We start from the raw sequence: 16,961 nt of genomic DNA, 5'->3' as shown, positions 1-16,961 counted from the left end.
GAAGGGGGCCTAAACCAGTTTCACACAGTTACACCATAGTGCACAGACTGACTGCAGGTTTATAGACATATTTTAGGCATTCATGCTTAGTCCAGAACCCATAGCCACACTGTACATTGCTGTCTACACTCAGACCGGGAAATACTTGCTGTGTGGAATTGACTTTTGAGAGGTGGGAGAAGTGCTCAACCAAATATAGATGCCATAAAACCTACAAAAATACACGACTGGCAGCACCTACTGACATAAAGAGTAGATCGATGGGTGAGAACCATAAAAAAGAAAGGTCACTTTCTGTTGGTTTCATGCTATGTCAGCCCTCTTTTGGATATGAGAAGAGCTCAGAGTTTCTTGCTCTCTATCCCTAATTATAAGGAAATATTTTCTCCTCACTTGAATATTATTGTCATGATTTGGACCAGAGAAAGTCCTTAACTGGTTCACGTGGATAAGTAGCTAGCCTAAGCCGTATGTACAGTTCTCATGGGTCCCATAGTACCTTCTAGGGTTATCTCTATGGTACACTCCATGGTCTATAAGGATAGTGTCACATACGGACAAAACGGTAACACCACAACAAACTAAGGGTACACAGGGGACACTTTAACAACGGTGGGCCATAGCGCTAGTGAGAGCGAAGATGGGCACCTCCTTACCTACCTGCCTCTTCACCCTGCACTCCTAGCCAGTCCCTATACAGGTTCCTCACCTGTCGCCCAGCCGGAATCTGAAGCCGTGAGATGACCCTACAGTGGTCCCTGGCTAGGGAGTGGGCAGGTGATGGATGTCAGCCTCACTGCTGCACTGAATCAACACACCAGTTAAGGAAGACATACAGGGAGAAAACACCACAACAGGTTGCTCCAGTCAGAACCGAGACTGGAGCCACACCAGCTCCTTCCACATCTAAGACCAGAATCCTAATGAATCAAGAGGGTAGCAGAGGGTATATAAAGGGACTGGGAGAAGTCCACAACTGAAAACACGTGGGATCGGAATTGGCCTGCTTGCTGTCAAGGAATACTGCAATTAACCCTACAACTGCAACTACAGGGGAAAGTGAGACTCAGTCCCAAAACCTGTCACTAGTCTCATAATGCAGAGAGACAGCCATGACAGATAGAAATATTTACCTGAAAAAATAAGTTGGACAGCAATATTTCAAACACTAAAAATTATGTGACTTTCTGCTCTTGGCCATGTAAGAAAAAGGAGTAGGAACATATTTTTAAGTCTGGCACGCACAAACGCACACTGCTACCAGGCTCAACTATTGATCCATGTGGCCATTTTGAAATTCTGTAAGGCCAAAATCAATGGCATAATCTAAAGTTTCCCAGCATATCGCCTCAAGCCATACCTCTGTCCAGCTACACAAGACTGTAAACACTTAGCAGTAGTGGCTAAGATAGATTATCAAAGTCAACGACCATAACTGAATCAATGTAGTCTTAAAACATAGCTATTAATAAGATCAGCGGGAAAAAATAGTGCACGGATCAACTGCAGAAAGGATAGACCCAATCAATTAGTAGATCTCATATCCGGGTTTCGAGACAATTTCCAGTGGTAATGGACAAATTTTACAGATGTCACCCTTTTCTTTCTGCAAATTATGTGAAGAATTCCAAAGTCTCATGATATATGCTTATCCTTACATTTATAGCATAAGGAAATCTCAATCGAAAATTGGTGATCTCGCATCACTGATCTCAGAGTATAGTCAGGAAAAAAGAGAGGTAATTGTGAGTTTAGACGTGCTGAATTTGGCCCGCCAAAGCACCTTAAGTAGTGTCAATCCACTATATAGCAAGTGATTTGATGAAACAAGCCAAAAAAGGGGCAGATAATCAGGAACAAGTGTTCCTATAAATGCTCAGTCGCCAATTATACGCATGTCTAAATGCAAAAAGAACATACGCATCTGTAGGAAAAATGGATAGCCAGAAACCTAGTTTGGCCTGATCCTCACCTTGTCCTGTCTTTAGCAAACCTGAAGCAAGTTCATCAAGTCCAACCTATCATCCTAATGTGTTTATCCTAAAAAAGGATAGAAAGGAATATTCTGTGGTGTACCCTGGTTAATAATTAGGGATATTTGGATCTCGAATTTCCCCCCCATGTTTGATGTTGGACCTTAGTGTTTTTCTGTCAGGATCCTCCCTGTGTACTAAAACCTGTATGTCATTTGTATAATAATTCTTTGAATCGACTTGAATCTTGCTGTAACGTAATTTTTGAATAAAATTTTTTTATACTTTTGCAAGATATTAGTTTACGTTCATCATTATCTTATTATTTGGACTATGATTCCCATTCTCTCTCCTGTTTAATGCTATGACTTTATTGGGTTTAGTCCCTTAATAAGAGACAATGGTCCTATATTCTGTCCTTTTTTGTTATATTTATAAAATATAACCTCGTTGCTCTTGCTCTATAAATCACACCCCTGAAGCAATACACCACCTGTAACTGGTGTCCAGTGGTCAGCCTGTATAAACGATTGGTGGTGGCAGCTAGTGGTTTTCCTTTTGTATATATATATATATTAGCTGGAATTAGAGGTGTGTATACCACGTGTTGACTGTGAGTTCCCCAATAATTGGCCTTGTAGTGTAAACAGCCGCGACTTCATCCATCACGTCAGACAATTTTGTAATTGTCCTGACGATTGGAGGGGGTGGAGAACTTTCCTTAAGTTGGTGGCAGCAGTGGGATATATGTGTGTGATCTCCTTCCCGAGCTGTCTCCTTAACAGTTGGTGGCCGTAGTGGGATATCTGCGTGATCTCCTTCCCAGGCTGTCTCCTTAACAATTGGTGACAGTGATGGGATACCTGCGTGATCTCCTGGGCTGTGATCTGTCACAAGATGGTACTTATACATGTACAGTACAGTGCACGTGCACTGGGTGAAAGGAGGACACTTGAGGAGGAATAAAACAACCAGTGGATGGCTGCAGAGAGTGCTAAATGGAGCAGTAAGATCAGACAAACATTATAGAGATCCTGTTTTAAAAGCCCATTTTCATACACCCTATTAGGGAATTCTCATTTCTTATCCAGAATGGAGAGCAGTTCCAAAGAGAATATGTCACTTTGGAGGACCTGTCCTATGCAGTATTGTACAGACATCCCATAAGTTTGAATGGACAGCCTACTATGTTTAGTTTCACTAGCGATGGTGCTGCAGAGAAACTGAGCACTTGTGCCTGGTTTTCCCACAGATTATAGTTAATCTCTCTGCAAAGGGACACTTTGTGATGAATTTATTGTCAAAAGACCCATATATACTGTTAGGGATCACCCAGAGCAGAGAAGCCCTTTAAGTTATGGCAGTAACATGGAATGGATCCACTAAGCCCACTGGTCTAGGTGGCTAGACTGGCACCAATGCAGCAGTCAAAAGAGGCTTATGGAACACAGGTGTAAAAAATCAAAATAACAGTTTAATAAAGAGTCCAGCGAATAATAAACTGATAATGGACAAGAACAGAATGGTAGAACAAAACGGACAATAAACCTGAGACGAAACGGCAGGGATGCAGACGACTAACCGGGCATCTAAAAGCTCAAGGGTTAGTAATGGAGAGGCGTCTATAAGACACTCTCATTACTAACCTGATAGGTATGGAGTTAAAAATCACACACAGGGAAAAAATGTTTATTTGGATAAAAACTACCCCCACGCTCCCTCGTTCACCAATTTATTTAATTCAAAAGAAATCCTGGGAGTTCCAACATAATCCAGTGGAGTAATATCCCATGATGTCCTATGGAGCTTCGGTTTGAGAATTTTCTCTAAATGAGGCTCCATAAGTCACTGCCGCGGGAAATTTCGTACCTACTGCTGACAGAATCATGTGTAGTAGTATATACATTATCCTAGCATATAATACATATATTATAAAACTCATATCTGTATGTGTAACTGTACATTTTATGTGTGTTGGTAAGCTTACAGAGGCCATGTTGTGCGAAAAGAAATTCATGCAAAATCTGAGAAGATGGAGAATTTTGTTATCCAGTTCCAAGCATGTATGTATGCAATTTTTAACCCATTATACAAATCATAAAAAAAATATTTTCAGTTTATGATCATTTATGTGTACTACATTCCAGGTGCTAGAGGATACTTGGTTAGGAAGGAAATGAAAGACAAGTTGCAAAAAGAGAACGATGCCGCCACGGCGATTCAGTCTCATTATCGTGGCTTCAAGGAAAGAAAGAGCTTTCAAAGAAAAAAGTAAGAAAATCAGGGTATTTCTAAAATATATATTTTATTTAATGGGACATTATTATGTATTTTTTGTCCTATTGCCTCTCCTTCTGAGATACACCAAGTTACAGCAACTCTCCTCCATCCTGGTCTACATCTTTTAGTAATGTCCCCCATCTTGGTCCTCATCTTGAAGTAATGACTCCCATCCTAGTCCCTCACCAATCTGGAGAACAGGACTCTAAAATACCCCGTTTGAATGAAACAATGGCAAAACGTGTTCTACTACTCATTTCAATAACTCTGGGACTGTCAGAGAAAGGCGAGTACAGCACCCAGCCTTCTATCTCTGACGGTGACAGAAACATCACCGGCAATCCTAGAGACAATCAATGGAGTCCTGACATGCAACCATTGCTTTAGTTCTTGGGATCTGTGGAGGTTCAAAGAACACCGGCGATCAACAAGTTAACACTTATCCCGCGTCTAAGCAGGTACTTAAATGCAATGGCGCAGACAATGGGGAACAGTCTGATTAAATAAAATAACTTCAATTACTATATAAAAAAAAGGAATGATTGCCCTACATGTAAGATGGGGGAAAGGCAGAAGAATGGCAGTAATTAGGTTATGCCACAATACAGTATTTAGTGATACAGATATATGAACTATCACTTCACAATATTAGTCACACGTTATTGTTCCTTTCACTGAATAACGGTCACTGCAAAGAAATCTTAACCTAAATCCTTCTACCAGGAAAGTGTCAGTGCCACTCTACTCATCACGGGGTCAGAGACACTACTCGCTAGGCCACTAGTTCAAGTTGGTGGGTACTTTCACACACTACCAGGCAGACTACCTTCATTCTCTGAAGCGCAGCCTCAGTCCCCACTCAGTACTGTATTTTTGCACAGGAAGCTATGCCCCAAGAAACAGTCCTACACTGCAGCCAGATTGTCTCTCAAGCCTGGACTGCATCTGGTCATGGTCTTGCTCTGCCACTGGGCATAGTCTTCCTCTGGAACTAGTATAACTCAGGCCTCGTCTGGGATCTGATAGTTCTCTGTCCCTATCAAAGGCAATGGTGCCTATAGCCCCGCTCTACTGCTACACTAATTTTCTGTTAAAGGTTTTAGCGCCTACTTCCCCCATCTCAGCTTGGCCGAATCTTTTATATTTAGCAACTGTGCCATAACAGCATTTGACACTGCATCTCTTCTCTTCACTGGGGGAACATGTGCTTCACTCTTCAGTTCCTCCTATTGACATTCCCTCCAATCTTCTCTGTTCTTATTACCTTCGACCAGCAGATGGCGATGTTTACTTGCCTTGACTTCTGCATCCTCTTACTAGTGGAAAAGTGGTAATTTACAAAATTGAGAAAGCTCCATTCAACACTCATTCAACATTCATCTGATTTAGAAAAAAACATTTTCAAGACCCTGATTTTTGTTTCTGAATTAATAGAGCAGAGAGACCCCATGGAGGACAAAATTAAGAGGGCTTTATTTTTCTCTGGAGGACTGAGTACATCTTCTGTGTAAGGGAACATTATAATTTTCCTTGAGATGGTGTTTCTTACTTGCTGTGGGTTCTCTTTACCAATAAAGTCATTTGTATTATGTGGGGAACTATCAGCAGGACACCTTGTCATCTAACATTCATGAAAAGATCCTTCTAAATTTAAATGACTTGTTTTACCAGGTACTATGTTTAAATAGGTGTTCTAGTTATGACATCTGTAAATTAATAACATTCGGACATGGGACCCATAGTCTGACTGTCCCATATCTTATATGAGTGACCATTTGTAAGGAGTTGGAATGTTTGCTGTTGTGTTCTTTTCCCTGAAGACTCCAATTTTGTTGTATTTTTATATGAATTGATGTGTAATGTACAGTAAAATTGTATGTGTTTGCCAGACTGTAAGGGCGGCTTTGCACGTTGCGACATTGCACGTGCGATGTCGATGGGGTCAAATCGAAAGTGACGCACATCCGGCATCGCAGTCGATATCGCAACGTGTAAATCCTTTTTGATACGATGAACGAGCGCAAAAGCGTCGTTATCGTATCATCGCTGCAGCCTCCGACATTTCCATAATGCCGGTGCAGCGACAGGTGCGATGTTGTTCCTCGCTCCTGCGGCAGCACACATCGCTGTGTATGAAGCCGCAGGAGCGAGGAACATCTCCTTACCTGCCTCCCGGCTGCAATGAGAAGGACGGAGGTGGGCGGGATGTTTACATCATGCTTAAGTAGAGTTGAGCGCGGTTCTAGGTTCGAGGTTCTCCAGTTCTAGGCTCGAGTGATTTTGGGGCCTGTTCTAGATCGAACTAGAACTCGAGCTTTTTGCAAAAGCTCGATAGTTCTAGAAACATTCGATAATGGTTCTAGCAGCAAAAAAACAGCTAATTCCTAGCTGGCTTTCCGCTGTAATAGTGTAAGTCACTCTGTGACTCACACTATTATGACATTTCAGTGTATAGTGTGCGGGAACAGCGCCTTCAGATCACTCCTGTTTGTATAATGGCGATCGCCATTTTTTTTTTTTTTCCTTGTCTTCCTTCCCTAAGCGCGCGCGTCTTGTGGGGCGGGCCAGCATGTCAGCCAATCCCAGACACACACACAGCTAAGTGGACTTTTAGCCAGAGAAGCAACGGCATGTGTGATAGGATGTCCATGTCACATGTCGCTGCATTATAAAACCGGACATTTTCCTCCAGGACGCCATTATCTCTTCTGCGTCCTTGGTGTCAGACATCACTGGCGCAGCTCCGTCCTGAGTCCTATCGCCGATACTGCTGTATGCGCTCCATACACAGCGTTAGACAGCTTAGGGATAGCACTTTCTATAAGTCCTTTTAAGGGCTCGTACCGGCAGGGTCAGAGCCATAGGTGACAGGTCCTGAAAACAGAGACAGCGTCTGTGTAGCTAAGGTCAGGGATTTCCTCGCTGCATTTCCCCATTAGGAGGGAATAGAAAGGCAGGCTTCCTTTCCTCTACCCAGAGCCCCACAACCCTGGCACTGTACCCTCCTGTCCTCTGCACACTCCAACTCATTATAACTAAGCCATTATACTAGCAAACACTCAGTGTACCTAGTGGCATCCTAAACGTGGCTATTGGACTTTTGTCTAGTCCCACTAGTGCAAAGATATTTGCAGCACGTCTGCCTGCATTGCACACTCCAACTAATTATAACTAAGCCATTATACTAGCAAACACTCAGTGTACCTAGTGGCATCCTAAACGTGGCTATTGGACTTTTGTCTAGTCCCACTAGTGCAAAGACATTTGCAGCACGTCTGCCTGCATTGCACACTCCAACTCATTATAACTAAGCCATTATACTAGCAAACACTCAGTTTACCTAGTGGCATCCTAAACGTGGCTATTGGACTTTTGTCTAGTCCCACTAGTGCAAAGACATTTGCAGCACGTCTGCCTGCATTGCACACTCCAACTCATAGTTACTAATCCATTATACTAGCAATTTATGCTGCCAGTTTAAGGGCCGTAGTTGCATTGTCAGGGATATTTATTCTTTATTATTCTGCTGTTAATAAAGCTAGACCACCTCTGCAATGTACACCACCTCTCAATTTTTACTACCACATTTTCAGTGCACAATCTTGTCGCAATCAACATGAGTGGCAAAATGACAGATGCTGGTGGAAAGGGGAAGAGGCGTGGTGGAAAAGGAAAAAAAGGTTTTGTCCGTGGGGAAGGTGGAAAAGCTCCATTATCATCTGCTGAAGATAGACCATCTACCAGCAAAAGTAAGATGTCTACTACTTACCGTGGACAATCCGATGTGCTCCCTTTTTTACGGACACGAACAACAGGAACAAAGGTAGATGATGGCCAAAAAAGGAAAATGCTTGAATGGATCTCAAGTGGTCCAACAAGTGCCCTCTCAGCCACTTCAAGTACCGCATCCAAAAAACAGCAGTCCTCTGAGTTGTCATCCCAATCAAACTTGCTTTCTCCCAGCTCTGAAGTCTCCATCAGCCCTGCACAGTATGGTGGAACTGAGATGGCTGAGTCTGCAGAGCTGTTCAGTCACACTATAGCCTGGGAATCAGAGGTCTGCTCCCAAGCTACAGTGAGTACAGAACATGAAATGGTCTGCAGTGATGCCCAGAACCTTTGTGACTCTGATTCAGGCCGTGAGGACCAAGTTTCTGAGCATAATGTTGACCCTTTGTCACAAACTGTAACACCTGTGGTTATAGACAATGAGGAACATACTGATGAAGATGAGACGCAGATACCCGATTGGGATGACAACTTAAATATTCGGTTAGGGCAAGAAGAGGCTCGGTCTGAGGGGGAGGGGAGTGCAAACACAACAATTGATGATGAAGTTCTAGATCCCACCTACTGTCAACCCACAGTCAGGCACTCGAGGAGGTCAACAGAGGTGGTGGAGGAGGATGCAACTGATGACGAAGTTACCTTGCGCCTTCCTGGACAGAGTCGGAGTACTGGTAGCACGTCTACAACTGCATCCTCAGCCACCACTTTGCCTCTGAGCACTAGTCGGGGTGGATCAACAGGTCGCATGCCCTCTAAGCCTTGCCTAGCCTGGTCCTTTTTTGACATAGCAAAAGATCGCCCAAATTATGTGATCTGTAAAATTTGTCATGGTTCTATTAGTAGAGGTCAAAACCTCAGCAGTTTGACAACTTCTTCCATGAATCGTCGCATGAATAAATATCATATGTCCCGGTGGGAAGCTCACCTTGCTGCAATGCGGCCTAGCGGAGCGAACCATCCACCGCCTGCCCCTTCCAGTGCATCCGCGCGCTCTTCATCTTCTAGGACTGTGGGGACAGCTGTCACACCTGTTTTTCCACGCACAACTTCCACCACTGTAACCGCAACAGGCAGTTTGCTTGGTAGGTCGTCAGTTGGTTTGGAAGGGGAAACAAGTGAGTGTGTACAGCTCTCTCAGACATTGATAGCACCAACGTTGGATGAAGGCAACATCATGTCTCCGCCTGCACTTTCCTCACAAACCTGCATTTTTCCAGGGACACCCTACTCAACACCGTCTACACACAGCAGCCAGATCTCTGTTCCTCAGATGTGGTCAAATAAAAGGCCACTTCCTGCGACCCATGACAAAGCTAAGAGGTTGACTCTATCCCTCTGTAAGCTCTTGGCTACCGAAATGCTGCCTTTCCGCCTAGTGGACACACAGGATTTTAGAGACCTTATGTCTGTCGCTGTGTCCCAGTACCAGATGCCTAGTCGCCACTACTTCTCTAAGAAAGGTGTGCCCGCGCTACACCAGCATGTCGCACACAACATCACCGCTTCCTTGAGAAACTCTGTGTGTGAACGGGTGCATTTCACCACCGATACTTGGACCAGTAAGCATGGACAGGGACGTTACATGTCGCTGACTGGGCACTGGTTAACTATGGTGATAGATGTTGAAGGGTCTGCTGCACAAGTCTTGCCGTCCCCACGACTTGTGTGTCAATCCTCTGTCTGTCCAAGTTCCGCCACTGCTTCTGCCTCCTCCACCTCATCTGGGTCCTCCACCTCCGCCCCAAGCCTGCCTGGTCAGGCCACCAGCGTTCTCACTGCGCAGAAGGAATCACGCACGCCTCATTACTATGCTGGCAGCAGAGCGCAACGGCATCAGGCGGTCTTTAGCTTGACATGTCTTGGGAATAAGAGTCACACAGCTGAGGAGTTGTGGTCAGCTCTGCGGTCCGAGTTTAATAAATGGTTGTCTCCGCTCAACCTGCAGCCTGGTAAGGCCGTGTGCGACAATGCTGCAAACCTGGGTGCGGCCCTTCGCCTGGGCAAGGTGACACACGTGCCTTGTATGGCTCACGTGTTGAACCTTGTTGTCCAGCAATTTTTAACACACTATCCCAGCCTAGATGGCCTTCTGAACAGGGCACGAAAACTGTCTGCTCACTTCCGCCGTTCAAGCGCCGCAGCTGAGCGACTTGCATCGCTCCAGAAGTCTTTCGGCCTGCCGGTTCATCGCCTGAAATGCGATGTGGCGACACGCTGGAATTCAACTCTCCACATGTTACAGCGACTGTGGCAGCACCGCCGAGCCCTGGTGCAATACGTCATCACGTATAGCCTGGGCCAACGAGATGCAGAGGTGGGGCAGATCACCCTGATGGAGTGGTCTCAGATCAAGGACCTATGCACCCTTCTGCACAGTTTCGACATGGCGACGAATATGTTTAGCGCTTACAATGCCATTAGCAGCATGACAATTCCAGTCATTTACATGCTGGAGCACACGCTAAACACTATTCGGAGTCAGGGGGTGGGACAACAGGAAGGGGAGGAACTACAGGAGGATTCATATGCGCAAGGGACAACAACATCACCAAGGTCCAGACGTTCATCATCACCAACGCGGCAGGCATGGGACCATGGGGGACAGGGATCAACAAGGGCGCATGGTAGCAGGCTAAATGTTGAGGAAGGTGCAGGAGAACATGAAGAAATGGAGGACGAACTGTCCATGGCCATGGAAGACTCAGCGGATGAGGGAGACCTTGGTCAAATTTCTGTTGAAAGAGGTTGGGGGGAGATGTCAGAGGAAGAAAGAACGGTTAGCACCTCTATGCCACAAACACAGCGTGGACTTGGTCCGCATGGCTGCGCAAGACACATGAGTGCCTTCTTGTTGCACTACCTCCAACATGACCCTCGCATTGTCAAAATTAGAAGTGATGATGACTACTGGATTGCCACACTATTAGATCCCCGGTACAAGTCCAAATTTTGTGACATAATTCCAGCCATAGAAAGGGATGCACGTATGCAGGAGTATCAGCAGAAGCTGTTACTCGATCTTAGCTCGGCTTTTCCACCAAACAACCGTGCAGGTGCAGGGAGGGAATCTCTCAGTTGTAACTTGCCAAACATGGGATGGTCTCATCATCTTCAACAGTCTACCCGTACCAGTAGGACCGTATCTGGTGCTGGTAACAGCAATTTTATGGAATCTTTTCATAATTTTTTTAGACCCTCCTTTGCAAGGCCACCAGAGACAACAAGTCTGACACATAGTCAACGGCTGGAGAGGATGATACAGGAGAATCTCCAAATGAACATCGATGCCATGACTTTGCAAATGGAGCCTTGCTCCTTTTGGGCTTCAAATCTAGAAAAATGGCCAGAGCTCTCCAGTTACGCCTTGGAGATTTTGTCGTGTCCAGCTGCCAGCGTTGTCTCTGAACGTGTCTTCAGTGCTGCTGGGTGTGTGCTGACAGATAAGCGCATGCGTCTGTCCAGTGACAATGTGGACAGACTGACGTTCATCAAAATGAACAAGTCATGGATCCAGAAGGAATTTACTACCCCTGTGTCATCCTGGGGAGAGTAAATGCTTGTGGATTTGGAATGTGCTTGATGCAAATCAAAACATCCTGTTTGCAACTAGGGCACAAGTGCTGCCACTGAAGGGGTGGGTGTGTGTGGGGCCCAATTTTTTGAAAAAAGGGAGACTCCGCTTGGAGTAACCCTTGCTTACATTGTTTTTTAAAAGGAGCCAAGATGAACAGAGCTGGGATCAGGAAAGACTTTGCTACCTACCCCGGTGTCATCCTGGGGACGGTTAATTATGGCGTATTTTTGAATGTGCTCGATGCAAATCTAGCTGTGAAGTGTACAACTGGGGCACAACTGCTGCCACTAAAGGGGTGAGTGTCTGTGTGGCCCAATTTTTGGAAAAAAGGGAGAATCCGCTTGGAGTAACCCTTGCTTACATTGTTTTTAAAAATGATCCTAGATGAACAAATCTGGGATCAGGAAAGACTTTGCTACCTAACCCGGGGTCATCCTGGGGACGGTTAATTATGGCGTATTTTTGAATGTGCTTGATGCAAATCTAGCTGTGAAGTGTACAACTGGGGCACAAGTGCTGCCACTGAAGGGGTGGGTGTGTGTGGGGCCCAATTTTTGAAAAAAGGGAGACTCCGCTTGGAGTAACCCTTGCTTGCTGTGTTTTTTAAAAGGAGCCAAGATGAACAGAGCTGGGATCAGGAAAGACTTTGCTACCTACCCCGGTGTCATCCTGGGGACGGATAAGAATGGCGTATTTTTGAATGTGCTTGATGCAAATCTAGCTGTGAAGTGTACAACTGGGGCACAAGTGCTGCCACTGAATGGGTGGGTGTGTGTGGGGCCCAATTTTTGGAAAAAAGGGAGACGCCGCTTGGAGTAACCCTTGCTTGCTGTGTTTTTTAAAAGGAGCCAAGATGAACAGAGCTGGGATCAGGAAAGACTTTGCTACCTACCCCGGTGTCATCCTGGGGACGGTTAATTGTTAATTATGGCGTATTTTTGAATGTGCTTGATGCAAATCTAGCTGTGAAGTGTACAACTGGGGCACAACTGCTGCCACTGAAGGGGTGGGTGTGTGTGGGGCCCAATTTTTGGAAAAAAGGGAGACTCCGCTTGGAGTAACCCTTGCTTGCTGTGTTTTTTAAAAGGAGCCAAGATGAACAGAGCTGGGATCAGGAAAGACTTTGCTACCTACCCCGGTGTCATCCTGGGGACGGTTAATTATGGCGTATTTTTGAATGTGCTTGATGCAAATCTAGCTGTGAAGTGTACAACTGGGGCACAACTGCTGCCACTGAAGGGGTGGGTGTGTGTGGGGCCCAATTTTTGGAAAAAAGGGAGACTCCGCTTGGAGTAACCCTTGCTTGCTGTGTTTTTTAAAAGGAGCCAAGATGAACAGAGCTGGGATCAGGAAAGACTTTGCTACCTACCCCGGTGTCATCCTGGGGACGGTTAATTATGGCGTATTTTTGAATGTGCTTGATGCAAATCTAGCTGTGAAGTGTACAACTGGGGCACAACTGCTGCCACTGAAGGGGTGGGTGTGTGTGGGGCCCAATTTTTGGAAAAAAAGGGAGACTCCGCTTGGAGTAACCCTTGATTGCTGTGTTTTTTTAAAAGGAGCCAAGATGAACAAGTCATGGTTCAGCAAAGACTTTATCTACCTACCCCGGTGTCATCCTGGGGACGGTTAAGGATGGCGTATTTTTGAATGTGCTTGATGCAAATCTAGCTGTAAAGTGTACAACTGGGGCACAACTGCTGCCACTGAAGGGGTGGGTGTGTTTGTGGCCCAATTTTTGGAAAAAAAGGGAGACTCCGCTTGGAGTCACCTTGCGGTGTTTTACATGATTTTAGAAGGACGTGCCATGCCTATATCTGTGTGTCCTCCTCTTTTTCCTTGTCCTGCTCTTTTATTTTCGCATGAGTATATGTCCTTGTCATTTTCCCATGTGTTTGTGTTGTGTTGTGAGTTGTTTGTCACCTTTTGGACACCTTTGAGGGTGTTTTCTAGGTGTTTTTATGTGTTTGTGAATGCCTGCCATTGTTTCCTATGCGGTTCGAGTTCGGTTCGTCGAACGTTCGACGAACCGAACTCGAACGGGACCTCCGTTTGGCGAACCGACCTCGAGCCGAACCGGGACCGGTTCGCTCATCTCTAGCGTTGAGTGAAGACCCAGTGTGTGACAAGAGTGGACATATAGTCTGAAGGTCATCAAGGCCGCATGCAATGGGTGATATGTGGCAAGAGAAGTAGAAAGTAGATCAGTGTTGAGATTTTGTGATCAGGATTACATTTAGTCTAGACACCGACCTTCCTACAGAGTAGCTCCTAGGCAAAAATATCCGGAGGACGGGACTCTAGCAGCAGAGCCCCAGGTTATGTATAGTTTAAAGGTAATGGGCCAAGATGTACTAGTGCATGAGCAAAGTTGACTTTCCAGGAGGTGTCTTCCTAAGCGTCTGAGAGCTAAAGGCTCTACTCTGGCCCTTCTGGCAAACCCTTTGGCCCTCTCTTCTACAAGGAGAATAGACATGGAGCCGTGGAAAGGGAAAGTGACTGTCATGAGCTGGACTACAGTGCTAGGTTGGGTTGTGATGGGACAAACAGGGCCAGTAGAAACAATAACAATCTAGAGGGAACTTAAAGTGTGACTGAATATGATTTGCACAACTGACACTGGAAGTTATGTGCCCACTAAGTAAAGTCTCATTGTTTAAACTGAACTGGTGGTCTTCTTGTCAGTACGAGTCGTCAACTGGTCCTGGCCAACTGAAACCACAGGCACCATGCAGAGTACTGCTCACAGAGTGAAAGCCAGCACACCCCACTAGAACTGTGTGTTTGATGTAGTGTGTTGGGGCATTAGGAATCAACACCTCGCACACGACTACCGCCTGGCGGCACTCTACACATTCATCTGCATGGTCAATATGTAATGCTTCATTTCCTCTGCTGTGGACTTTGCCCTAACAGCAGCTCACGGGGCTACGTGAGCCTGAATTCATTGTACTCAGCCAGCTTCTTTTTAAAAATAATTTCAATCCTTACATATTATTACAATTCTGTTTCACCAGGGAATCGATAAAGAGAAAACAATGTCTAAATACGAGTGAAGATACAAAGACTGATGAACCAGAGGAAACAGCAGAAGTTATTGAAACCAACTATGGTAAAAGTGAAGAAGAAGCAGCCGTAGTAATACAAAGTCATTTACGTGGATATCAACAAAGAAAACAATTCAAAGAAGAACGCCAAAAACTACAAAATGAAGACAATTCACAGCAGCCTGACAATCAAAATGAAGATGCAATGGAAATACAAGAAGAAGAAGGTGAAATTGACAAGGATGATGAAGAGGAGAGTAAAGCTGCCATAGTCCTCCAAAGCAACTACCGTGGTCACAAAGAAAGGAAGAGACTCAAAGACGAGAGAGAGAAAGATGAGAAAACTGAACCTGTGCCCAACACCACTCAAGACTCAAACTGTTCCTTAGAAGAGAATATCCAAGAACTTGACCATCCACATGCTTGTGAAAACACTTCTGAGACTGATGTAATTATCAATTCAGAGAGTAATGGACATGCTGAAAATAACGATGATGAAGAGAAAGCAGCCGTTGTCATACAAAGCAATTACCGAGGTTTAAGAGAGAGAGAGAGACTGAAGAAAGAAGGGAAAATTTCAAACAAAAATAAATTGGAACCAAATGGCACAAATAATGGAACAACTGGCATATTAAAAGAAATGGAGGATCTGGCATTCTTCACGGAGCAGGTGAGGACCAAACTGGTGCTATAAAGTTTACAAAACAATATGTCATTGCTAGAGAAAAATTAATGTACAGACGTTTCATTTCTTATCTTCCTTATGGCTCGAATTCAGTGGTTTTGGTAACCAGCTTTGGAAGATGCACGATTTTGTGATACTCTGTTAGGAGATGGTATACTATATGTGTCTGTCTTTGGCCATTCAGTGGTTGCAATGTCAAGAGTTTTGCTAGAATGTTGCAATAATGGATTGAATTTATCTTGTGAGAAATTTCTCAACAGGTGAAAGTGTACACATCTACAAAGATTAAAAAATAAGGCACTTCTCTGCCTAGGACTCCTGTAAGGGGCAAACAGAGAGTCACGTGGTACTAGGGCATTAAAGCTTATGTTATTCAACAACTATAGCCATGATACATTTGGCTTGAGTAGACTGACTCTAGGGTACATGTCATATGAAATGAATACTTATGATTTTAAGTACCGGCATATTGGCTGTGATCTTATGACTCTAACACACACCAATTTAGTGGTCTCTGCCAGGAAAGAAATTGATAATGTGACGCCCTGGGCAAGCCAGGGGTCACAGGTCATAACACCACCACACCCTACACCCCAGTTAGGAACACCAAGGCTAACCAAAAATCCTTGTTGCCTTCCTCCAGGAGCTGGTGTTCACACCAGGGGGTGGGCCAGGCGGTTGGCTCCGCCCACCGAGGAGTTCACAGCCCTGGAGGCGGGAAGAACCAGGCAGATCAGTTTAGGAGGTGAAGGAGTAAACAGTAAAGTGAAAGGAAGCAAAGTGAAGTGGTAAAGGAGGAAAGTAAGAGCAGTGACAGTTTGTAAAGCCTGAAGTTGGTCCGGGTGTGTGCCCCGGACAGTGACAGCAAGGTCAGCAGACGGCGGTGATAGTCTGCAGGGGGACTGCTCGGAGGTTGCTGGAAGGACCGCGGACGGGTGGTGACCCGGCGGTCTGGAGCAGTATACAAGGAACAGTCAGCACCAGGGCAGGGGCCTTTCGGATCCCGGCAAGGCTAGGAGTCGCCATAATTTGCCAAATCCGTCAGTGAAGGGGACGACTGTCTCCCAACAACCAAGTCCCGATTGAAGGCAACAGTCCAACCGTTACAGAGAGACACCGCCACCGCCAGGGCACCAGTTTCTCAGGGCCAGCGCCTGCGGGCAAAGTAGGGCTCCTCCGGCTCATATCCAAGCCGGGGAGCGGGTTACCGGTGGGAACCCATCGCAACCATCATCATCTTAGGTGCAGGAAAAGGGACCGTCACAGTCAACTACTGGGGAAAAGCAAGTGCAGCCGTCCGTGGGAACCGTCTTTCCAGCCGTGTGTTTTACCGAGAACTGTGTCATCGTCTCAGGCTGAGTGAGTACCACAGTGCCACAAGGCACAGCGCTGCCCCCGCGTCCCTGCGCCCACCAAGCCCTGCATCTCCCACCTCATCACTGGGCCCCGGGACAACCAACCCCCTACCCACGGAGGGGAGGACAAACATCTAGCTGCTCCATACCATCACTCCCGGGATCCCCATACAGAGCAGCGGTGGTGTCAACAAATCACCACAACCGTGGGTGGCGTCACGGACAATAAACTATATCCCAAAACCCAATCCCCTTTCA

The 16,961-nt window shown here is 45.6% G+C and overlaps 1 protein-coding gene across 1 annotated transcript in view; it reads left to right on the top strand.

The window, feature by feature from the left end:
• The window catches only part of MYO3A (myosin IIIA), a gene marked incomplete at its 5' end in the record, with an annotated part of 269,215 nt that overhangs the window by 185,999 nt on the left and 66,255 nt on the right, over nt 1–16,961 (top strand). Inside the window, 3 exons of the mRNA XM_075316162.1 lie at nt 3,956–4,036; nt 4,121–4,244; nt 14,634–15,333. Coding sequence (XP_075172277.1) covers nt 3,956–4,036; nt 4,121–4,244; nt 14,634–15,333 — 905 coding nt within the window. The remainder of the gene's footprint in view (nt 1–3,955; nt 4,037–4,120; nt 4,245–14,633; nt 15,334–16,961) is intronic.

The sequence above is a fragment of the Anomaloglossus baeobatrachus genome, chromosome 6 (assembly GCF_048569485.1).
Source record: "Anomaloglossus baeobatrachus isolate aAnoBae1 chromosome 6, aAnoBae1.hap1, whole genome shotgun sequence".
Classification (NCBI taxonomy): domain Eukaryota; kingdom Metazoa; phylum Chordata; class Amphibia; order Anura; family Aromobatidae; genus Anomaloglossus; species Anomaloglossus baeobatrachus.
The sequence above is the reverse complement of the archived record's forward strand: the minus strand, read 5'-3'. Positions and strand labels throughout refer to the sequence as shown.